The sequence below is a fragment of the Misgurnus anguillicaudatus genome, chromosome 17 (genome assembly GCF_027580225.2).
Source record: "Misgurnus anguillicaudatus chromosome 17, ASM2758022v2, whole genome shotgun sequence".
NCBI classification, from domain to species: domain Eukaryota; kingdom Metazoa; phylum Chordata; class Actinopteri; order Cypriniformes; family Cobitidae; genus Misgurnus; species Misgurnus anguillicaudatus.
The window spans coordinates 30,072,174-30,097,446 of NC_073353.2; the positions used below are offsets into that span (position 1 = coordinate 30,072,174).

General features: G+C 36.2%; 1 protein-coding gene across 1 annotated transcript; it reads left to right on the forward strand.

Annotated features, from left to right (window-relative positions):
• The first annotated feature begins 616 nt into the window (after positions 1 to 616).
• Positions 617 to 24,856, forward strand: slc15a2 (solute carrier family 15 member 2). Its single transcript, XM_073855300.1, has 23 exons — positions 617 to 1,071; positions 1,730 to 1,776; positions 2,000 to 2,087; positions 2,656 to 2,797; positions 2,892 to 2,984; positions 3,140 to 3,239; positions 6,086 to 6,176; positions 6,272 to 6,349; positions 6,905 to 6,987; positions 8,751 to 8,834; positions 15,095 to 15,184; positions 15,564 to 15,608; positions 16,856 to 16,891; positions 20,673 to 20,756; positions 21,060 to 21,146; positions 21,249 to 21,374; positions 23,052 to 23,216; positions 23,305 to 23,351; positions 23,536 to 23,643; positions 23,724 to 23,820; positions 23,953 to 24,096; positions 24,170 to 24,274; positions 24,350 to 24,856. Exons 1-23 carry the CDS (start codon positions 1,056 to 1,058, stop codon positions 24,551 to 24,553), a joined length of 2,160 nt encoding a protein of 719 aa, XP_073711401.1. The 5' UTR covers positions 617 to 1,055; the 3' UTR covers positions 24,554 to 24,856.
• Positions 24,857 to 25,273: the final 417 nt, after the last annotated feature.

The window sequence follows — 25,273 nt, forward strand, 5'->3', positions numbered from 1 at the left end:
TAAAATTAGAAATGTATTTATGTGTTTTTTTTTAATATATGTTGATATACAAAGGTTAAAACTAAATATATTTCCAAATTCAAAAATATTTTCAGTTGAGCATTACTTTCTACAAAATGTATTTAGCATATATTTAAATATTTATTTATTTATTTATGGCCAGATAAATGTATTTTTTTCGTATAGGGGGTTAATGAAGTGTCCAGTATGACTGTGTTTGCATTTAGATGTTTTTTGGATGCGAAGGTCATTGTTTGGTATATTTTAAGGATTATTTGGGGGGTTGCTAATGCATTTTTTTTCTAAGTATACTACAGTTTACTTACTAACTGTATACAACAGTTTTTTTCATGTGGCTGCTAACAATAACTGAAAATGTTTGTTGTTTGTTCTCTTGTTTACTTCACTTTCCACGAATGCGTTGCCCAATCAGAGGTCATTTTTTATAAACATCAGTTTAGGTTTCGTGTTTAGTATATTGGAGATATAAAACATTTCATTTGAACGGGTAAACCTGTAAAAGTGATTTTATCAGATTATATTATATTTTTATTTTCAAAAGTAAGTTTTGCATCATGACTAGCATTGCTCGAGCACAAACAGCAGAGGACGCCATTGCGCCTGCGCTGTCCAGCAGCACCATCACGCCGTCACTCCTCGTGCGTTTAAAAACTTCCATAAACTCGAAAAGGAGTAATATTGCAAGCAAATTTCGCAGACCAGCACTTACATTGTGAAATGTCCCTGACATGCCAAGCAAGGAAAAGACGGAGTTATAATTATTTCCATCTGAATGCTACGTTTTTGTACAAAAAGTTAGCCAAATAATCTCGTGTAGCCTGTGTTGGTTGTAAATGTGGCACATCGATCCAATTGCCTGGCAGTTAACTAATTTTTGTCAAGGTGTAAAACATTAACTTAAGAGTGTTAAACAAACTGATATTACAACACCGTTAGGAGGAAATTTTTCACACTGGAGGGACGGACTTGGAGACGGCTTCAGGAATCCATTGCATATCGAGTGTCCAAAATAAACTTCAGGATTGATTGAAGACATGGGAAAAATCAACGGTACGATAGTTCTTTTCAAACCGACCTTTCCTTTAATACATTTTAAATGTGATTGACTTTTGTCTATAATACGTGCACTTTTGCCTTCGTCTGTGCGACAAGACCAGTAAGTTTGTGGCGCCACTGAGGACTTTTAACTTTCTCAGAGTGTTAAGTTAAAACAAAGAGTATATACTCTTTGGTTACAATTTACACACGCCTCACTGTGCGAACGGTTTGCAGCATATTTTGAAATGCAAAAATACACATTCGTGTCTTTTTAGGCATTGCCAAATGAAAATAGTTCATGCACTATAATCAGTTATTTCTTATATGCCAACTCTCAGACATTTGGCGAAAACAATGTTGTTCTGCTATAATTTGAATGCACGCCGTGGGAATGTGCACGAGATGTTTATATAGCTTTTAATCTAGTCAAAATGTAATGCTGCTTTTCCTATTTCTGAGAAACAATGATGAACCGTTATGATAGTGTTTTTTTTTTAATCTATGGGGGTTGATCAGCCTGCCTTTTCCTAATGCATCACCAACATGTCATTGATAAGGGTTAAAATTGCAATGTTTTTAAAATGTCATATGTATGAATAATACACATCACAGTGAATAATAGATGTTGTACATTTCCTAATTCTGTTCTTCAATTTGTTTTTTGCTCTAGAAAAAAATGTTGATGAGGAGACCCATCTGAAAAAACATGTCTCTCCGGTGAGGGTTTTTTCACTAGTAAATCATCATATATATATATATGGCCTAATATTTAAAAAAAGCAACACAAGATGGATGCTGCTGATATCTGAATAATATGTTTTGGAATAATTATTAGTGAACATGAAGCAGCCACTTTGTTTTATGTCTTGTTTTTATGTACTAAAAAATATGAAATGCCTTTTTGTCCTCATATATAAAATACTTCTTTGTTTACCCATAGAAATTATGTGGGACAAACTACCCAGTTAGCATCGCCTTCGTTGTGGTCAATGAGTTCTGCGAGAGATTCTCTTACTATGGCATGAAAGGTAACCAGATGAAAAACTTTTAAAAGCTAGCAAAAGCATCATTTAAAACCTTTTTAATGTTTCATGGTAGTGTTTTGGAAAAACTCAATGTCGAGGGTATATTACATTATGTACAGTACGTTTTAAATAACATTTTCAACATTTTATGATGCCAAATCGCAAAAATAGGTTAAAATATATTTACAATTATAGAAGACATTGAAAGGAAAATAAAGGACGAATGCCAGTCAAATAGTCCATGACATGGGGTCTCTTGAGGGAGTTGGGGAAGGGTACCAACAGTGTATGAAGATAAAAATGTCTCATTCTAAAGTAATACAGACAACACAGTTGATTTTGTAAGGCCTTTATACACCACTGATAATATAGTTATGTATATTATATTGCATTTCTGCCAAGAGATCCTCCTAAAAGTTACATAATGCACCTTTTAAGGTTGCAAAAATTACCATTAGGTAATCACCTGGAAACTGTCAATAGTTTTTTCCTGCATATGAAAAGCTGTGTAATCTAATTTTACATTATTTTAATAATGTTATATTGTTTGTCATGCAATTTATTTACAAAGCGTTGCTCACACTTTACTTCATCAACTATCTGCACTGGGACAAGAATCTTTCCACAGCGGTGTACCATGCTTTCTCAAGCTTGTGCTACTTTACCCCACTTCTGGGTGCTTTGATAGCAGACTCCTGGTTGGGAAAGTTCAGGTAAGTTTGTTGTGTTTTCCGTGGTAGACTTTGTAGTAGATTATTAATATTGCAGATAACTCATTTTCTTATCTATGCATGTCTCCGTTTACAGAACCATCATCTACCTGTCTATAGTTTATGTGATTGGTCATGTGGTGAAGTCCGTGGGTGCCATTCCTGATGTGGGAAACAGCACTGTTCATATGTAAGCTTATTTGATTTTAATCAACATAAAGGACGGTACTGTGAAAGTGAATGTGCAGTGTAGCTTTATGGGCATTGTGTTTGAAAGCGGCAAATGGAATGTTCATCAGTATGTCAGAGTCGGATGGGATATACAAGGTTTTTGTTTCCTTACAGAGTTCTGTCAATGCTTGGCCTGATCCTTATAGCTTTTGGGACAGGAGGAATTAAGCCATGTGTCGCAGCTTTTGGTGGTGACCAGTTTGATGAGGAACATGTAAGTCATGATGCCATTCACAATCACTGATGAATGAGTTTCATTAAAGGGACACTCCACTTTTTGAAAAATATGCTCATTTTCAGCAGTTAAACATTTGATTCTTACTGTTTTGGAATCCATTCAGCTGATCATCCCGGTCTGGCGCTAGCACTTTTAGCATTGCTTAGCACAATCCATAAAATTCAACATAGCTTAGTACATTCCATTAGCATCGCACCTAAAAAAATAACCAAAGAGTTTCGTTATTTTTCCTATTTAAAACTTGACTCTTCTGTAGTTACAACGTGTACTAAGACCGACGGAAAATTAAAAGTTGAGATTTTCTAGGCAGATATGACTAGGAACTATACTCTTATTGTGGTGTAATAATCAAGGACTTTGCTGCTGTAACATGACTGCAGACGGCTCAATGATATTACGCAGGGCCCGAAAATAGTCCCCTGAAAGATACTAAGGGGACTATTTTCGGCTGCTGCATAATATCATTAGGCTTGTTCGACTTCATACGGCGCCGCTAGAACTGACAGGAGGATGACTTTAAAGTGCCGCTAGAGCGAGACGAAATTACACCTCGTATGATTTCTCGAATAGTTCTCGTGGTACTTTGACGTCATCCGGCTGTCGATTCTTGCAGCGCCGCATGAAGTCAAACAAGCCTATTGTGCCTCCTGCAGCCATGTGACACGGAGATCAGCTGATTGGATTCCAAAATGGTAAGAATCAAATGTTTAACTCTAGGGGAGCTGGAAAATTAGCATATTTTCAAAAAAAGTGGAGTGTCCCTTTAAAGACAATTCACTTTTTCCTCTCCATTGACGACTTATCTCATCAATTAAGAGAAAACGTTTCCCTGCCAATGACGAGTTTTCACGGCAATCCATATTTTTGCTATAGTCCAGTAAGTGGCGCTATTACCCAACTTCTAAAACACTAAAGCATCCACTGAACCAAAAACAGTAAAAACTCTGTTTTGATCAACATTCTGAATCTGATATCTAACAAAAGTCTTTTGTTAAAAATGCAATTATCTGTGTTATTATGGTATTTTTGAAGAAACCTACCAATATTTAAAGAAGAAAATTTTCGGGAAGGCATTAAACTTTTATTAAAATCATAAAAAATGCTGGCGCTGACTGGCAACTTTTATTAAACTGGCATTAAACTTTTATTAAAAACAAAAAAACCGCTGGCGGGGAAAGAGTTAATATATGTGACCCTGCCTGTGAAAACCAAACTAAAATAAAAAAAAACTAACTTTTTTAGATTTACTGTTTTCGACATAAAATCATCCTACATAATGTAAAGAATATTTTGTGCAAATCTAATCTTGATATAGTCAGATATTGAAATCATAATGAAAGTACTGGGCTGGGTTTCCCGATAACGATTGAACTTAGCACTTAAGATCGCTTTCTACAAGCTACTTCACGAACATTCGTTGTTCATTTACGTGCGTTTCCCAAAGATGCACGTGAAACGATCGCTCGCAGCTGGGTTTTAAGTGCTACTTACGAGTCGCTATCCGTTTGTCAAGTGCTGAAATGTCACCAATAGAATGACTCAAATTTGTAGCAGAAGCTTGTTTAGGCTAATGATCTTTAGCCGATATGCACTAATATTTTTGTATATATTTTTCATTATTGTTCAATTACTTTTTAAATGTTTTAAAATAGTTCATAATGAAATATTCTTTTTCGTATTTAGTTAGGACTCGTCCCACTGCAAAATGCCTTCTGCATTTTATATTATAGTTTAGATTATTATTATTATTTGTTGTTTATTATCTAGCCTATGTTTATTTATTATTATGTATTATTGCATTGTACTGTAAATATTTATTTGGTTTCTTTAATCAGATGCCATACCCTTCAAAACATTTTTTTTACTGTAGCCTAGATGAATTATAGCAGCAATTGGTAGGAACAATTATCAATTTGCTCATACCAACTTTTACCAAAATTGTACCAAATACGTTTTCCTTCTTTATTAATATATGTTTAGTCATTTAAATTTGATTTCTCATTAAAATTTTAAATATATTATACTAAAAAATTTAAACAAAGAAGAACCCAATAAATAAATATACATTTAAAACATTACATTATCGTTATTGCAGGAGTGCAATTTGCTGGTTGTCCTGCAGGTGACTTTGTAACTCTGTTGTCTTACGACGCACTTATGAATTAACGATTACTCCAGAGCACTCGTAGATCTACGACAATTTTCAAGTGCTACTTAAGTTACGAAGCTTTTGGGAAACGGCTTGTAATTCTAAGATGATTTGTACGATCGTTTTTACGATCTACTTAGCCTTACGATGCTTTTGGGAAACCCGGCCCAGGTCGAAATCTTGATGCTCGTTTTTATTTAGAATTTGATTGAAAGAAAGACTTTAGCCTTGTTTTCACAGACAGTATCACATATCCCATTTTTAAAATGGCTTGTTGTTTGTGTATTTCTAAGTCTCTTGTAGAAGTTACTAAGGCAAAGGGACTTTATTATTGCATTGTAAAAACTTTATATGTCATCCATAGAAGATAAGACAACAATAGGCTTGGAAATGAAATGCATATGTCTGCTAGTTTATCTAGTAATTGGCATGAATGTTCAATAAAAAGTGTTGATATCCTCAAAAAAAAAACCTGACATGTGCTCTCGTAATGCTAGAGCATTGTGTTAACAGTGCAAAAGGTCATGGGTTCAAACCCAGGGAACACACATACTGACTAAAAACAAAAGTATACCAATGCACTGTAAATTGCTTTGGATAATTATGCATAAATGTAAAAAAAAAATTTTTAATCTTGTAGCCATTGCAATTTCACCTGTTTTTTCTTTCTCAGTTAGACGAGAGGAGAAAATTCTTCTCAATCTTTTACATGTCCATCAATGCTGGAAGTGTCTTGTCAACCATCATCACACCAATATTAAGAGGTCGCAAGATAACCTTTGCCTACAAAACAACCATTACAAGAAGTATATGACAATCATAAAGTGATTAACATATCCATCGCATTAAAATTCCACAGGTGACGTACAATGTTTTGGAGGAGACTGCTATGCCCTGGCCTTTGGAGTCCCTGCCATTTTAATGATTATTGCACTAGGTGAGGATATTTGTTTCCTGAGAATTTAACTTGCAGCAATGGAGGTGAGCCATGTCTTAAACATTTATAAAAAAACCAGACAATTTATGTTATTTCATGATTTGCAGACTTACTATTTAAGCTCACCCACCAACTACTGTAAATGATTTTGAAAATGTAGAAGAGCTCAGATACAGAGCCCTTAAAGTGTGTCTGACATGTTTTCTTGTGTTTGAGCATTTATTATCAAACTCGTAATGGATTCTGCCAACAAAGCTGTGTTTCTGAATGGCCTAAGGCCAGGATTAAGCAGATTTAAAGCAAACATTTTAAACGTATAAAACGTGCCAAGAGAGCATTCGGTTAATATCATCATCTCATTTTTGCAGAGGTGGCGTTTAGCGGATTTGCATCTGAGCTCCTCAATATAATAATAATAATAATGATAGGTGTTTATATGAACTTATATTTGATTTTATATCATTACTAGAACATGGGGTTGATATCCATAAATCTACTGATAACTTTAATAAGCATGCAAATTATTGTTTACTTTATCTCTCATCTGTTCATCAGTGGTGTTTATTGCTGGAAATGGGCTATATAAGAAGAGTCCCCCTGAAGGAAACGTCCTCGTGCGTGTTTGCAATTGTATTGGGGTCAGTGCCTTCTCATTCGTTTTCTTAGGGCCAGATTTATTAACAGCATGCGCCAGCGCAAACCATCATTTTGGCGTTAAATAACGACTGTCGGGAGATGCGCAGTGGATAATTAGCGCTGAAAAGGTTTGGTATAGTTATTTTTTGTGACTGCTCTAATTGCATATGCATTTTTAGGAGTTTACCTTTCAGGTGCAAATTTTTGGGATTTTGAGATTTTTTAAAGGACAAGTTCGGTATTTTACACTTAAAGCCCTGTTTTCAGATTGTTTATGATGAAACAGAACGGTTTTGACTGAAATTTCGACATATGAAGTTGGCCCGAGAATCCTCGGGTGTCTGTTGCATCACCTCCCACCTCCACAATGGGTGTATAGGTGCACTGGAACAATCCTTCCTAAAATGCATTAAACTTTCATTTACAAAGACGTGAAACTCACCGAGTGGTCAGGGGTGTTCACTGATATGCTCACACAAAAATCACTGCAAAAGATGCTTTCCAACAGGTTTTATCGTAGTTTTTGTCCAACTCCATTGACTTGTATTAGATGTGCTGTGAGGTACGGTATTACTCTGCGCCGGGAACGTTGTTTGTATTCTTGCAATTGGCAAAGGTGGATTATCGCCACCAACTGGGCTGGAGTGTCTATTATTCAAGCTCTCAACGGAAGAATGTACGGGTGTGAGGCGTTTGGAAAAATAGGTCCACAAGTTTTCAACGAATGCTAAAACACCTGTTGGAAAGCATCTTTTGCAGCGGTTTTAGTGTGAGCATATCATGAACACCCCTGACCACTCGGTGAGTTTTACGTCTTTGTAAACGAAAGTTTAATGCATTTTAGGAAGGATTGTTCCAGTGCACCTATACAGCCATTGTAGAGGTGGGAGGTGATAAAACAAGCACCCGGAAATTCTCGGGCCAGCATCATACAGTATGTCCAAATTTCAGTCAAAACCGTTCTATTTTATCATAAACAATCTGAAAATAGGGCTTTAAGTGTAAAATACCGAACTTGTCCTTTAAATGATTCACGCGACGCAATTTACCAAAGTTTGTGCGGGTGTTATGACTGGTATTGGCGGCATTATTTAATGCAGAAAAAAGCATGTCTTAAAATAATTTATGCTTAAAATTGCTGCAATTTTTGCTAAAAAAGAGGCATCACAGAGATCAGAAAACGTGTGATACAATGCAGAGGATTGTTTTAGCTTATTATTAAAAAATATTGTTTGCAAAGCCATTTTATTTTTTATTTGCTAAAGTAAATAAAATAGGAGTCACTAGAGAAGTCACACAATACCACACGTTTCAAAACCTTGTGTAAACATTCATTTTTTATGTCCTCCAGTTCTTTTCGGTGAACTATGGCTTCATTAGCTGGGATTACACACCCCAAAATTTTCTGCTGTGATGTAGTAGTGCTGAACTCAAGATCAGCTCTCCTTATTTGCGACCCTGAACTAATTTGTGCATCTCTTAGTAGATTGTGTTGGTCATTATGGAAATCAGCTGTTGTGCTTGTGTTATTTAATTTGCCTTTTTTTAGTAAATAAACAAGTAAAATACGCTTTTTTAGAATTGTGCTCTTACGCTAACTTGCCCCGTTTAGTAAATCTGGCCCTTAATGTGTTACTGAAGGATTTGGAACATGACAAGACATTTAACAATTAAGCTTAATTAGCTTAAGTATTTAAGCTTAAATACTTAAGCTAATTAAGCTTAAGTATTTAAGAGGAGTCTTCTTTTATGTTTATTTTACCAGTTTGCTATAAGCAACCGATGGAGGAGGTCTAAGGACAGCCCGGAACGCAAACACTGGCTGGATTGGGCAGAGGAGAAGTACCCGGTATGAGCACTTAAACGGGCATGGTTTCTTGGGAGGAGGAGGTACCCCAATAATTAAAACAGGGTTCCCACGGAGCCTTGAAATCCTTGAAAATTTGTGAATCTGGGGGAAATAATTCAAGCCCCTTGGAAGTTTTTGAAAATATACATATATAGATACAGGTCATTAAAAGTTTTCTAGGAAAAAAAATCCATATTATTCCCTGTGTAGTGTAGGATAATGTCATAAAATGTATAGCCTTTTAAGCACACATGCTAAACTGTTCACTTTAAATGCTTATATCTTCTGTATGCGAATGTTGATTTATACCAAAATGCTTTTTTGCATAGATGAAAACGTCTTGGGTTACGTATGTAACTGTTGTTCCCTGAGAAGGGAACGAGACGCTGCGTCTCCCTTGCCATACTTCCTGCATCCCTGTAACCCCGTCTCTGGCAATATTTCAGATAGCGATCACCCTGTCTTTGTCGTTAAGCCTCATCATTGGTTGCATTTGATATACACATTCAGACGCACTTACCCCTGGAGGCGTCCCCAAAGTGTCACCGCAGTGACGCAGCGCAAGTTCCCTCGAAAGGGAACTGTAACAATGTATCTTAAAAGGTAACACGATGTAACCTTGCTCTCACTTGAAATGTGTCCCCACATTTAGTCCTTGAATTTGAGGGTATTGGACCTGGAAAGTCCTTGAAAGGTCCTTGAATTTGAAGTTAACTAAGGTGTGGGAACCCATTTAAAACAAAAAATTACAATATTTGCACTATGTATACTATGATTGATTATTTCCCCCCAATAACCACATCTATGCCCTTGGCTTGAAACTCAAGTTCAAGTTCAGTTTATCTGTTAAGCGCTTTAAAAAAAGGTTGAGACCTACCAAAGTGCTATACATAGTCAGGCATACAGTAAAGACATAATAGTAAGACATAGAACTTAAAACACATGACAACTCAAATTAAAAGGCAAAATATCCAAGCCTAGTAAAATAATACAGTAATAAAACATAGAAACATAAAAAACACAGTAAAAGCACGATTAAAAAGGAAAATTTTCAGTCTCTTTTTGAATTCTGATATGGTAGAAGGAGTTTTAATTGCAAAGGGTAACTTATTCCAGAGGGTAGGACCGGCTACAGCTATGTCACAGTTTCCTTTTGTCTTTGAGATTTCGGCATCTGCAAGAGGAACTGATTATTGGAGCAAAGGCTCCTATTAGAGCTGTAGAAAGAGAATAGAGTAGATAGATATGGGGGGCGTGATTATTTAGAGATTTATACACAAGTAATAAAATTTTGAACCTGATGAGAAACTCAATAGGTAGCCAGTGCATTGATCTAAGAAGGGGTGTGACATGATCATATTTCTTGTAACCCTTCAGAAATTTGGCCGCTGCATTTTGTACTAGTTGAAGTCGGGAAATTTGGGACTTTGTGATGCCATAATAAAGAGAGTTACAATAATCCAGCCGCGATGTAACAAAGGCATGGATAGCAGTCTCCAAGGTACGCTCAGAAAGGAACGGTTTCATTTTAGAAAGTGAGCGGAGATGGAAAAAACTAGTGCTAACAACAAAACTGATCTGTTTATCGAAAAATAGACTTGTGTCAAATATAACCCCAAGATTCTTTACATGGGGAACTGTAGTAGGATAAAAAGACTGGAATTCAGAAACGTTGTGGGTTTTGGCGTTAGATGGGCCAAAGACGATGATTTCAGTTTTATCAAATTCTAAAGGAAGTTTGTAGATAGCCAGGATTTTATCTCGTTTAGACAAGACTTCAGGGTGTTTAAAGCATGTGGGTTTTTCTTAGGCCCTGTTTACATTAGAGCATTTGCGTTTTAAAATGACATTTTAAAATGTAAACGATCCTCGTTTATACTGGCATTTTAAAAAGAATCTTCATCCACACTCTACACGACCATAAAAGCATGAAACACCAATCACGTAACTGGGCATGCGCATAAAAGTGTAAAATAACTTATAACTCTAATAATAGCTTACCTTTGCCCATTTAATTTTGTACGAACTGACTGTATTCTTCAGAAAAACACCAAATAACTTAACTTCCCTTACCTGTCGCTGTTCAGTGCGTGTGTGTGTTCCCTTACACGCGTTCTCCGACAAAAAAGCGTGGCCGGCTAAAGTATTAAAAATTAATATGACGTTCATTTTTAAAAGTGTGCGAGGTCCTTGCACGTCCTCCGCTAGCAACACAGAAATATAAAAAAGCGCAATCGGCTAAACGAGCATTAAATATTAATATGACGTTGATTTTATTGTTTTTATTAATTTATATTCACAAAACTTATCAACAAAACATCTATTAAAATTAAGAGACATTTTAAAGTGGCAAAAAAACTTAAATTAAACTCGAAAATAATGTCTGACCCATTACAATTCTCCCATCATATTGGCCTTTACAACGCCCTATAATGCGTTTAAAATTACAGTCTATCTTTCATAATAAGCTGACTAAATTTAAACAAAACATAAACAACATTACAACAATATTCAAATATAAAACAGACATTATCTATAAGGATACATGTTAAAACAATCTGATATAGCGTTTATAATAGCTGGTTGGTAGATGGTTAGTATTTTTGGAAAAACCTCCGTTGCAATTTACCTGAATAAAATAATTTTTACTTTGAAAATGATGTGCTGTCATGTTAACATCAGCTGTTCTTTTAAATAAGACTCCGTCTACGTTCATTTACACTGCAGCGCAACGTCTGAGTTCTCAAACTAAAGCCGAAAGTATACTAGGGACGTCCCCGTATGCGCACCGTCCGCATGACGTCATTTTTGTCATCAGGAGGGTCCGCGTGCAGCCCAAAATTTGAGACCGCGCAGACAGTGCGCGTACAGTCCACGTACAACAGCGCATGCGCGTGAAAATATTTAGATGGGACACTCCACTACAAACAATTATACAAAGGAAATAGACAACATTTGCACACATACTATCGTTTTTCTTCTTTAATTTTTATTTCTTCCAAGAACAGTAAGCTGTGGAGCATGTTTGTTACCATATTGTTTGATTCTTGTTCTTTGTTGTCTTGTTGTTTGTTCTAAACTGTGTTTGCAATGGTGGATCAGTTTCTTTTCTTCACCTATCCTAATGTTTTAATGTACTGTAAATGTCTCCAAATCAGTGCTGCACTAGAGTAATAATTTGAATAAGAAATCATTTGTATTGCGTATAGTGTCGAACGCGGCCATCCGCGTGTAGCCGCGGGGAGTATACTCGGAAAGCTGAGCCGGACGCGTACGCGGAAAAAAGGTATACCCCGGCCTTAAAACAGGGTCTTCAGCGTTTGCGAACGAATCCGTTTATGAGGGTCGAAAACAGTGGTGTAGTGTAAATGAAAGGCTTAAACGTATATAGTTTTTAAAATATCCGGAATTTTCCCAGAATTCATGCATTTCTTTAGAAATGAGACCACCTCTGGACCTATGGTGTCAAGCATTAACCTTAAATAACCAGGGTGGATGATATCATTAGAAAAGAAGGAGGGTTTTAGTTTTGCTGTTATTTCTTTGACAGATTGCAAAGAGACAGGATCAAATGTAGACCAATTGTAAGAGGGAGTGACACTAGGCGATGCTGCGCTATTAAAAACCTGAATCTGAGCTTATGATTTTAACCTCAAAATATGACCTGAAGTCAACACATAGAGCAGAGAAGGGTTTTGAAAGCTATTAACAGGGGAGGGTTCAGTGTGTTTATAACAGAAAACAGAATTTTTGGTGTATGATGATGTTTCTCAATGAGATCTGAAAAGTAGGCGTTTTTGGCCTTCTTTACTGCGTTCTGATAGCGTGATTAATAGTCCTTGAGAATGTCATAAAAACTTCAAGTTTGTTTTTTCCAAGTTCTTTCTGCCTTTCTGCAGTCTTTCCTCAGGGAGCGTATAGACTGGTTAATCCAGGGCTCAGATTTCGGTTTAGGTTTAAACATTTTGTAGGGTGCGATAGAGTCTATTTTCTCAGTCCAGACGGTATTTAAAGTGAGAAAGTGCTCCTCAGCGTCAAGGACAGTCAGATAGGGCTCAATCTCAAGCATAGTGCACGAGTCTTTATAACACCTGGCGAAATCCTCATTGAAGGAAGGGGTATAGATCCGGGCTTTAAATGGGGGTTTTCCGGTTTTAGGAGAGATGGATGGAAGGTCACATTTAAAAGCAATTGGAAAATGGTCCGAGATTACAATTTCAATAACCTCGATATCAGTAACAGCCAAGCCAGTGGATAAAATTATGTCCAATGCGTGTCCTCTAATATGTGTGGGATCTTTAACCCACTGTGTCAAATTAAATCAGTCAATAATACTCTGGAATTAAGATATGAGGGGTTTGGAAGGACAGCATACATGTACATTTAAAATCTCCTAAAATAAGGATCCGTTCATGTTTAGTAATAAGATCTCCAACAAGCTCAGAAAATTCCTCAGTAAAGCCTTTAGAAAGATGAGGAGGACGATATAGTAGGGCTAAAACAAGTGGAGCATGCCAGTCGAGTAGCAAAATTTGAACTTCAAAGCTTATGTGGTGGAGGAAAGCATTCGACATTTCTGTTTATAGCATTCCCTGGCAATAGTTGCTAAACCTCCGCCTCTACCAGAGAGACGGGGAGAACTGTAAAAGCAGTAGCCAGATGGTAAAAGGTCCGTAAAAGGGCTTTGATCGTTTCTGTAATAAACAGAAAGTCCAAGTGCCGTGATGATCATTTAAAATGAATGTTTTGTTGACCAGGGATTGGGCATTTAGTAGGGCCATCGTCGGAGGGAGCGGCGTTGCTAAATCTTCCAATTTCCTTATGCTGCGTTTACACCAACCGCGTTTCAGGCGTCAAAATCGCGTCTTCCGTGCCTAGTTTACCGCTTGAAGAGTTTGAATGCATTCGCACGTGTAGAGCGAAGTAGACATGCGGAAAAAGCAAGCATTTGACGCGCGTCACGGCAACATCCGCTTCTTGTGGGAGGGGCCAGTGCTATGCGGCTGTCTGTTTGCAGGATGGCTGATGTTGATTGTGCATTTATCATGAGAGTTCCCGGTTTGTATTTGGTCACCTTACTATAGGGGAAAAATAAACAGCGCGGGTTGATAAACGTCACGTGACTCAAAAGTGAAATGTGTATTTACAACTTACCAGGTTGCCCGATGTCCTCACTCTTCCAAGCGAGGTCCTCATCCGCGCCGCGAAACCTCCAGACGCACGTCAACGCCTCTTCACATTGACTTAACATTGAAATCACTTGCGCTTCACGCCTTTACCGCAGCTGGTGTAAATGCAGCATTACTGTGTGTTTATACCAAACGCGAAGCGTGCAATTGCATTGCGTTGCTCGCTCTAGATTACTCGTGGGATTTAACTTTGGGTCATGCAAATTTTTCGCTTGCGTTGAAAATTTTCATCTTGGGCAAAGACGTGTTTGAGGCGAATACGGCAAACGTGCCGCCCATATCGCATCATTCGCATCGCCCCACGCAAGGACGCGTCTGATTGCGTTTTTGCATTGACTTTGTATTTAATCTACTCGCGCAAATCGTTGAACTCGCATCTGGTGTAAACCCACAGTTAGAAGTTGGAGGTTTGAACAGTTAACACCAGAGCGGCGTCGAGTTGTAAGCCGCGGGTATAGCTTCTTTGGGGGAAAACCGGTGAGGCTGAGGAGGATGATTCGATGCGTGTTAGCCAGTGAGATGATTGGGATGGCATCACCACAATCACATAGCGGCCTAGATCCTGCCTCAAAGACCGGTTCTCGCCGTCACGAAGTCAGATCTTGAGTCTGACGCTCGCTCCGCTGCATTTGCCCCGTCTTTTTCGGTGTTTCCTCTGTGCAAACTTTAGTGGCCATTGGTAAAGGAAGTCCGGGATGTCGCACACTAGGGTCTCATGTGGGTAGTCGATAATATGTCAGGTTAGTATCGTGGGTATATAAACTCCATTTTCGAATGTCCAAGAGAGTCTGACGATCGTAGACGATAGACTCCGCAAAAGATGCGAATAAAAGGGGGAAAAAAACACAAGTGCCAATAAAAGATAAACGAAAAGATAAACAAAGTACTGCGAGACTTACGGCTTGCCATGCACACCGGCGCCATCATGAATCACGTGCAAAAAAGCCCAGCACTAATATCAATTAGTCCTCAATTAAACTCAATATTAGGCTAATCTAAGTCGATGATATCTGGATCTCCCATTTGTTTGTCTATCTGTTTGTTTACAGTATGATTTTGCTATTTTTACAGAAGCGGCTCATTCAGGAAATTAAAATGCTGTTTAGGGTGCTGGTCCTGTACATTCCTTTACCCATGTTTTGGGCTCTCTTTGACCAACAGGTAAATGTCCTTGGATTTTTTTGAACACATTAACTTAAAACTGTTATTTTAACTTAACCACTGTCCCAGTGTTTTATTTAAAGAGATAGTGTACCTAAACAAATCTGTCATCCGGTTAGTGATGTTAAGAACATTGTATAGGTCACTTCAGATCAAAGCATATGCTAAATAAATAAATATAAATGCATATGAAGTTGCTTAAACAATGAGAACAGATGTAATTTTTGGGTGAACCATTTCTTCATTCATTATTGTTGTAACAGATTAATGCTCAATTTCAAATCACTTTACCAGCAGACTAAGTAACTAGTGATGATGATTATTTATTTAAACTTTTTTACCATTCTTATTAAACACAACTTAATTTATTTTGTGCCAGGGTTCACGCTGGACTCTCCAAGCCACTCGGATGAACATGGATTTTGTAAGTTATTTCTCATTGCAATAAAACCCTATTTATTTGTTAAAGGATGTGATTGCAAGTATGTTTTGCCAGTTGTTAGGATCATAAAAGAAATTGTACAATATTATCTCTTATATACTATATAACTAGTAATCTTATATAACTATCAGAATGATTAAAAACACAATGAGAAGCATATAATTATAAAATAAAATGATAAGATAACACGATAAGTTCTTGATTTGACTAAATGATTTTATGATTGCAGTATTCACAATAGACAACCTTAACACGGGTAAATACAAAATTACCTTTCCTTAAAAACATAAAGATCAAATGATAGCAAATTTGTGGGCAATTCCATGAAAATGTCAAGTTTTTAACCATACTGGTAACTCAGATGTCAATATTTGGTGCTTTAAATACCATACAAAGTCTTAAAATTTGTAAAGCATTGGTTAAATTATTTTTCATAGTTGAGTAAGATGACATTTTTGAATTGTCACGACAGTATATTTACACACACACACACACACACACACACACACACACACACACACACACACACACACACACACACACACACACACACACACACACACACACACATATATAACATTTCTGAATTATTTATTTATATATAATATAGAAATATAGAATATAAATAAATATATATATATACACGTAAATGTATTTATTTATACATAATTACACACAGCACCCACTTTTATATTATGCTAAAAATCACTTTTATTTTGTATGCAATAAATCGCCCAGCACTAATTCATATAAATATTATTTGTTCTTTGAGAAGCTGCAGCTTCTCCATTTGTTGAATATTATTGCTTCTGGTTTGAGCATTGTAATTCACAGAATTACTACAAAGTATGTTGTCTCCCAAACTTGTGTCCTATTTTTTCACATCCATAACACATACATAATTACCTCTTTTTAAATAGAAAAAAATATATAAAAAATAACATCTCATTTAGTGTTCCACAGAAAACCGTAATCAAAAGAACTTCATAAAATCAAATACTTGTTGACGCCCTGGTTATTTGTAAGAGTAACTGATAACACAATTTTGATCCTGCTGATCTTTTGACTGAGTAAGATCATGTCAAAGATTAAAATCAATGATTGATATCAAATTTGTATGCTCCTAAACCCATAATTTGATGATAAGACTTTAGCCTGGATAGTCAGGATCATAATTTCCATAATTGTATAACAATCAGTATAATGATATCCTAGTTTGTGTTTTACAGGGTGGAGGATTCATACTAAAGCCTGATCAAATGCAGGTGAGTAAAACAAACAGACAGACAAGCACACACGCATGCATAAACAGCAAAATGTTTTCCTGTGGCTTAACTGGTTGGGTAAGTGCAAAGATTGTGGGTTTCGATCGAGGGGCCTACTTTAAAGGTATTGCGGAGGATTTTCTTTTTCCGGGTGGATCATCAAGACTATTGGTCCTCTAGTTGTCAATCTGGAGTGTTGCGCAATTGCATTTTTTAAAAAAGTGGAGAAGGCGGTTCTTTTTCAAAATTAGAGAAAATCCTCCGCTACACCTTTAAGCTTCAAAAACGATTTTCAGAAACCTATGGGTGATGTCACGGACACTACGTCCATCTTTTTTTACAGTCAATGGTTTCAATCAGTGTCGACGTTTCACAAAAACCTAGGGTATGACATTAATTTCTTCTAGCCATACAACAAGGACATTAACAAATAATAGAACCATAGAACCACATTATATATAGACCCCTTCACCGTTCACGTCACAGGCAGTTTCCACTGCGCATGTCAGGGTCAGAAAAGCCATTACAGCAGATAGAGTTGCGTATTATTCGGTATGGTCAAAAATGCCTACTTACGTCGTGGGCTGTGAAAATCGCACCAGGTCTTCCATTAAGTTTTCGCGATTTATGCAGAATTTCAAAAACAAAAAAATATAACATTTGCGGCTGCAAGCAATTAACGTGCAGACTGGGACAATGCAAAGATCAAAGAGGCTTGTGTTTGTAGTGCTCACTTCATTTGAGGTAAGTCATAATTTTTCAGCCCTGTTAGATTAAATTATAAAGCCTAAATGGTATGAACAGTTCGACCCCGTGCTGCGCGCGCACCCGATAGTCATTCAATGTTTACAAACATTGAAGGGGTCTATAAAGCAAAATGTCTACATACTCCACCAACATGTAGAAAATCAACCATACTTAAAGGAACAGTATGTAAGAAATTTATATCAATTAATCATAAAATGGCCCTGAAATGTCACTAGACATTAAGAAATTATTTTCATTTCAAATACTTATATCACTGACAACAGTGGTCCGTTCAGGATATTGTCATTTAAAAAGTTGGAGTCCTCAACTGATGTTTATGTTGTCATTTTGTGTATTGGCCACCAGTTGTGTGATTGCAGTACCAGTTTTAGCCACAAGTTTTGTGATTGCAATACCAGTTTTGGCCACAATCCTACATACTGTTCCTTTAAGAATGCACGGACGTGCACAGACTTACAGATAACAACAATACGCAAACAATACTAACACAGAAATATTATAATCCGGGTTTTCAAAGACTGTAATTTTGAACTAAGTGCAACTCTAGGTCGAATTCCTATCAAAAGTGATGTTCCCTACACTGTTCCCTTTTGAAGACCATAAATCTTGTATGTGTACGCTCTATAGGGAGTTTAATTTATAGCCGACTCTGCCATATGCAAATCTGCCCCTGGTTTCAATCCTCAGGGAACACGCGTGGTAAAACATTTATCTTGAATGCATTTTAAGTCACTTTTGATAAAAGCATCTGCCAAATGCATTAAATGCATGTAAATGTTATTTTTTGTACAAAAGTGTAATATATATAATAATACAGAATATTATATACAGTGTTGGGGGAAAACACATTACAAGTAACGTGCATTACAAAATAATATTACTTTTCTAAAGTAACGCATTACTTTTTAAATGTACACATCAGGGTACCCGCGGAGTCTTAAAAGTCTTGAAAAAGTATTGAATTTCATTTTCCCATATTAAGGCCTTAAAAGGTATTGAATTCACCTCAAAGTCTGGAATTTTTCACGGAGGTCTTAATTTTTCAAATGATCAATAGATTTATATGTTGTTAATTCAGACACAAAACTCGCGTGCACAAAAACCACGCGCGAGCGATAGATACGAGCGCAGAACACTATCCATGTTCGGAAAAGCATCTTAGCGAGCGCGCAGAACATTATTCGCGTGCGGGAAAGCATTCTCGCGTGTTCACAGAACACTAATTGCGCGCTGAAAAACGTCCTCCCGAGAGCGCACCTCTGTTCACAGCGCACAAATGCAGTCACGCGAGCAAAATATAAAGTTAAGTAAAAAGGCTGGGATGATAAAGTAAAGGCTGGGATGAGCGCTCGCTTGACTCTCTCTATGCGCACGCAGGTGCACAACACACACTTTCTCGATCAAGTTGACTTTGGGACTGTGGGGGCGGGACAATGACAGGTGTCCAAGCACCTGTGATCAGTTGTTTGATTTAGCACACAATCTTCTGTTCCACAATCCGTCTCTAGTAAGTCTAGGTAGAGAAGACACGTTTTAATATGATCATTATGTCGGAGAAGGTCATTTATATGTTAAACAATAGTCTTGTTTTATCCATGCAATAATAAGCTGCAAACAATAATGCAAATTTTTAAGCTATTATATATTTTGTTTACTGTTTAATTAGATAATATCATCTTGCAATATATACTATATTCTACATATTTACATTGTCACACTAAGTTAGCATTAGAAAACTTTAGTATGGTCCTGTATAAAGATTAACAGAAAAGATTAACAGAAATATATCTATATGAGCTTGTGTCCAGTTTTTTGTTTGGTGCAGTGAACAGATCTCTTGTCTTTTATGGTCAAAATAGCATAACATTTTAATTTGTTGTTGTGTTTGAGGGGTTTTTGTTTCATTTTCCATAATATGGTTAATTTTGTTTGTCAGTATTGTTCTGGTTCAGAGCATTACTGATGAGTGTTATTAGATGTTGTTATTATCTTAACTATATTAAACAGCAAAAAAAAAATTAATACCTTAAAATTGGTGTTTTTGTTTGGTTTGCAGTCATGGATCAAACAAGACTATTGTTTTAACATAAATTACCTTCTCCAACATAATGGTCACATTAAAACGTGGCGGGCTGCACAAGATAAAGAGGAGGGGCCATTTACAATAAATGTACATTTAAATCTATTAAATCTATTTGATTGTTGGTTTTGATTGTTTGGTAAAGATAAGGGTTAGGCCGTTTGGGCCTTGGACTCAGCCTTTTTAGAGGCATGTTGTCATGAATGTTCAAACACTTGTAAATAGTAATTATTTGAGGTATATTACATTATTTAAAATGATTTATTCTACTCGAATGGTATTAAATTTCATTTGAAGTGGTATTGAAAAGGTCTTAAAAAGCCTTGAATTTAAGTTTGACAATCCTGGGGGTACCCTGACACATTAATATTTGAGTTACTTTAAAAAAAAACTAATACAAGTTACTTTTTTAGTTTAATTAATTTGATAAAAAAAATGATGTACTGAATTAAACTAAATGTACACTCCTGTGTGGGAACAGTTTGATTCAGAAATTGAGATGGCAGGCCATAGCTCAACATTTTGTGATGAAATATGCAATTTCTGAATGCAGAACTTTTCAGTCATAAAAAACACCTGCAAGGCCTGAAAGAGATCAAGACTCAGCCAAGTAACTAAAAAGTAACGTAAGCATTACTTTCCATGAAAAGTAACTAGTAATGCAATTAGTTACTTTTTTGGGGAGTAACTTATTATATTGTAATGCATTACTTTTAAAAGTAACTTTACACAACACTGATTAAATACAAATGAAATCATTGGGAGGGTTTACCTAATAAAAGTTTTTTTCCACCACTAGCCAGTTTACGATGTGTCATAAAGACATTATCATAAAATCTAAGCAATAAAATGTACTTTTATCACTTTACAAGCAGTTTTTGCATGATTGGTATTATAATGTCATATAATAGGTGTGTGTTTCTTAATGTTTAGATGCTGAATGCTTTGCTTATCCTGGTGTTTATTCCAATCTTCGACATGGGCATATATCCACTGATAGGGCTGTGTCGCATCAAACTCACGTGAGTGCTGCATAAATACACTACATGAATCGATTGATAAAATCATTCAATGGAAATCTGAGGTGAAAAACACGTTTCTGTCATACTGTGTTTCATGCACAGTTAAAAATGCAGCGTTTTTGTCAAATCAACATATATTTTTATCTTTTTATGTCAACTTTAAGTCAAAACTTAAACTAGTAGGTTGATCTGAAACTTCATGCTGCATTTTTTTTCATTGTGGGTTATTTTTTACAGCATATTGTTTTCTAATAAGCAGCAAAACCAATGAATCTAATAAAAGGTTTTCTTATTTCCTCTCACTCCTCTGAAGAAGATGGCGACTGGCATGATTCTTGGTGCACTTGCTTTCGTTGCTGCAACTATTGTAGAAATCAACGTCATTGTACGTACATTTCTAAAAATGCATTAAATTACATGTAAAGAAACTCTTAAGTGCTGCAATTTAGAGATTGTGAAAAAAGTGACACTTTATGTCTTGGTACAGAAAACTGTCGTGGAGCCTCCTCCAGCCACAGAAAGCCTTGTGCAGGTTTTCAATCTTATGGATACAGACGTCACTGTGCAATTTCCAGGACAGAATATATTTTCACAGCCAATTAAATCCTATGAGGTAAAATCACTGGAGCCAAACACAGCTGTTTTAAAATGCTTATATGGGTGATTCTCACGAAACCATTGAAACACCACGGCACTAATGATTTTAGCTTTAAAATGTGTAATATAGTAACATTAAAAAGCATCAGAATTAACACAATACTGTGTTCTACCTTGCACAATGTGTGATTTCAACATAAGAATTTATAATTGTAAATTTTATCTCATTTTCTGCTGAAATTCTCATTACCGCAATGTGTCCGGCTGTGTTTGAACATGCGTTATGTTGTAATTTAATCAAATTAACACAAAAATATTAAGAAAAAAAATAAATGGATGGTTTGCTAGACTACTTTAGATGACAGAAAAAATATTTACTGAATATTCATGTATAATAATAATGAAGAAAAATTAGGAAAATGAGTGTCCATGCCTGATGTTCTCATCCTCCGCAACACTTTTTGAGAACAGTTTAAGCACACATAGAGAATTTTAATAAAGTTTGATTTTGAGTGACCAAGCACATGGACCAGTTACTTCAAGATGGCTACCAGGTAAGATAATTTTTTTACAGTTAATTTGAAATATTGTCTTGTCAGAATGCCTACACGACATTTTGATTATCATTACCGCAACAGATGCTTATTAAATTTTAATTTAATTAATAGAAGCATAATACTTTGATTTTAAATGCAGAATCTCCAAATTATGTTCTTTCAAATTTGTCATGTCATTTGGAAAATATGTCAGTGTTGATGTTTTCTGACTGTTGCGGTAATGAGATTTTTTAGGACTAATTTTTTAAATTATGTTACAAAAAGTGTTAAATGATAAGTAAAAGTTTTTAAATTAATGTTCCCATTTACTCCAGACTTTGTTTTTCAATGTCTGGTGGTGGGAAAAAAAGTAAATTTAAGCAATTTTTACATTTTCATGCTTGACATTTTTAAACCAAGTTTTCGTGAGAATCACCCATATACTCGAGGTACAAAATACTTATTTTCAAAACTTTTATGTACTCGGTAACTTGTATTTGTATTTTTGTATTAGTTTGCATGCATGTCTGCAAAGCTTTTGTATCGTAGAGTTTTATATTTTTGATAATTTCCCAAATTCCCCAGATTTTGGGATAATTTACCATTGAAGGTTTCCAAAACTTTACAGAAAATTTGAATATTTAAAGGCTATATAGTATAATTTTAAAATGGATAGTTCTGACTCTGAATTGTGATTGGATGAGCTATGTACAAAAGCATACAAAAACTGTATAAATGCACAACTACAGCGATACAATTATAATAATGCAGCAAGTTGCTCCTGTGCATTAATATAATGTTGTACCACGTACAGTATCTTGACCAGGGGTCTCATTTATAAAACTGTGCGCAGGATCCTTACTAAAAGTCCACGTACACACAAAAGCCAAAAATGGCATACGCCAAAAAATATTAAGCAATGTTCCTATTATGAATCACAGATCACATGCAAGTGTGCATACATGAATCATCCTCAGATCCCACCCTGCAAGCCCATTCTCCCATTAAGTTTTTTTTTATAGATCACAACCTTTGTGTGGGCACGCTTTATAAATAAGACCCCAGGTCTCCCTGGAAGAAGATACTGTAAAGTCTCAATAGGACTTTCCTGATTAAATTAAATTCTGCAATCATAAACCATCTATTTTCATAAACAGGATCCCATGGGATACACGAGTCTCCCACTTTCTGGCGAATCGCAGCTCTACACAGTTAATGTCAATCACAATGGGATGCAGCACCAGTGCCAACTCGCCTTTACAGAAAAAAGCACTTACAGCCTCATTTTGTACAGCCAGAATGATGGCGCTGCATGCAAACTGGTGAGTTTAAACCATTAGGTATGTCAAGAACTGGACGTGATGTTTTCTCAATTTGCATTTTTGACATCATTATTTATAAATGATACAGGTGGAAGATCACGTCACCAAATCTGAAACCGGGGCTGCTTATGTAAGGTAAGACGCAACTTTAGTGCTGCATGGGCATAAAATAATACTGGCAAACATTTGTTATATATTGTTTTTTAAGTTACTGTTTAACAGGTGTGTTAACCTTTAGTGCTTCGCTGCAGTTATCAATACTCTCAGCATAACCTTTGACAAAACTGCCATTTTTTAATACACTTTTTCTGTATAATAGATTTATTAATACTCGATCAGAGAGTATCAACATAACTGTGGGCACTGCTGAATTTTACGCACCTGCTGATTATGGGATTTCTCACAATATAAGTCTACAACGGGGAGAGTGAGTATTTTAAACCCTTTCATACTGTATCCACATAATAAAGTCTAGCACATTGTAACTTTTGCTTTTTGTATTTATAGATACAAAGGAGTTAAATGTGTATCAGGCGCCAATCAGTATTCCATTGATCTGGGACTTCTCGATTTTGGTGCCTTCTACACCATCATACTCAAAGGAGTGGGTGATAGTTTCTGGTTAATATTTTATGTAGTGCAAAGTTAAAGCTGCATAACTTTATATAGTTAAAAATAAACTTAAAAATGTGCCCTGCTTGTATAGATTTGAAACAGTAATGCTCCTTTTCCATAGGACACACAGGAACTGACTTTCACAAAGATGGAGGACATCCAAGCCAACAACATTCACATTGCCTGGCAGATTCCCCAGTATGTTTTTATCACCGCTGGAGAAGTGATGTTCTCCATTACTGGTCTGGAGTTCTCATACTCACAGGCACCGGAGGTCAATTCAGTGTTGTCGTTGTTTCCTCTACAGTTGTGTTTCTATGTAACGTTTGCGTTTATAGGCACCGGCAAGCATGAAGTCAGTTCTCCAGGCCGGATGGCTTATGACCGTGGCATTTGGAAATGTCATCGTATTGATTGTGGCAGAGGGGGCCGGCATGGAACAGGTAAGCAATTTTTACTAAACACCTGTATGGTTTTGCATCCCAGATTACATATTTTTCTGATTATGTGATTTACAGTGGGCGGAGTTTATTCTTTTTGCTGGTCTTTTGGTGGGGGTCAGCATCATCTTCTCCATCATGGCCTATTTCTACACCTATGTGGATCCCGAACAGCTAGACAAGCTCTTCGGTGACGGCAAAGATTATGAGAATGTAGATAGTTTTGAGAGAAAGAAAAATGAGACTGTTAACATGAACGACATGCAAAAAACAAAGATGTAGCAAGAAGCTACATTGTGAACGAACAACTTCCATTAATTAAATAAGCTGATCATTTATAATAAACTGTGTTAGCTGGACTACAGTTTCAGGGGCTTTAGGTGATCTTCTGCTGAGCTCTATGGCTCAAGGATCAAAGTCCAGCTCTTTACTCTGCTGAACAAATGCTGATTTGATCTGACTTTGTATGTTGTTGTTGTACGTTAATGAATCTCAGTTTTAAAATGTTTGGATATTTTTTAGAATGTGAAGAACTTTACATAGAAATGTATTAATTATTTACACTAAAATAATGCCATTTGCACATTTGTTCATAATGTTTCTATAATTTTTATGACCATTCAGGTGTTATTGATGAACTTCTAACAAACTCTGAAACTATATTGAGAAAATGTAGGATTTACAAATACATTTAAACACAGAAGTTATGTAAAATTTTATATATATATTTAAGACAAACATTTCTTGAGCCTTATTCTCCAAGGGGCGGTTTCCCTGACAGGGATTAGCTTAAACCAGGACTAGACCTGATTTTAATTGGGAAATATAACTAGTTTTAACAAAAATACCTTACTAAAAACATTACTTATGTGCATTTTGAGGCAAAACAAAGGACACTGATGTATTTTAAGGTATGTCAGTGCAAGTTGTTTTGAGTTTGGACAGCTCTTACATTTATGTTAGTCTAGGACTAGTCTAATCCCTGTCCGGGAAACCGCCCCC

What these genes read in the sequence shown, in the direction of transcription:
- slc15a2 (XM_073855300.1), top strand. An exon ending in TGAAAAAACATGTCTCTCCG is followed by an intron (nt 1,777 to 1,999) that starts GTGAGGGTTTTT and finishes GTTTACCCATAG; the next exon opens with AAATTATGTGGGACAAACTA. An exon ending in ACACCATCATACTCAAAGGA is followed by an intron (nt 23,821 to 23,952) that starts GTGGGTGATAGT and finishes CCTTTTCCATAG; the next exon opens with GACACACAGGAACTGACTTT.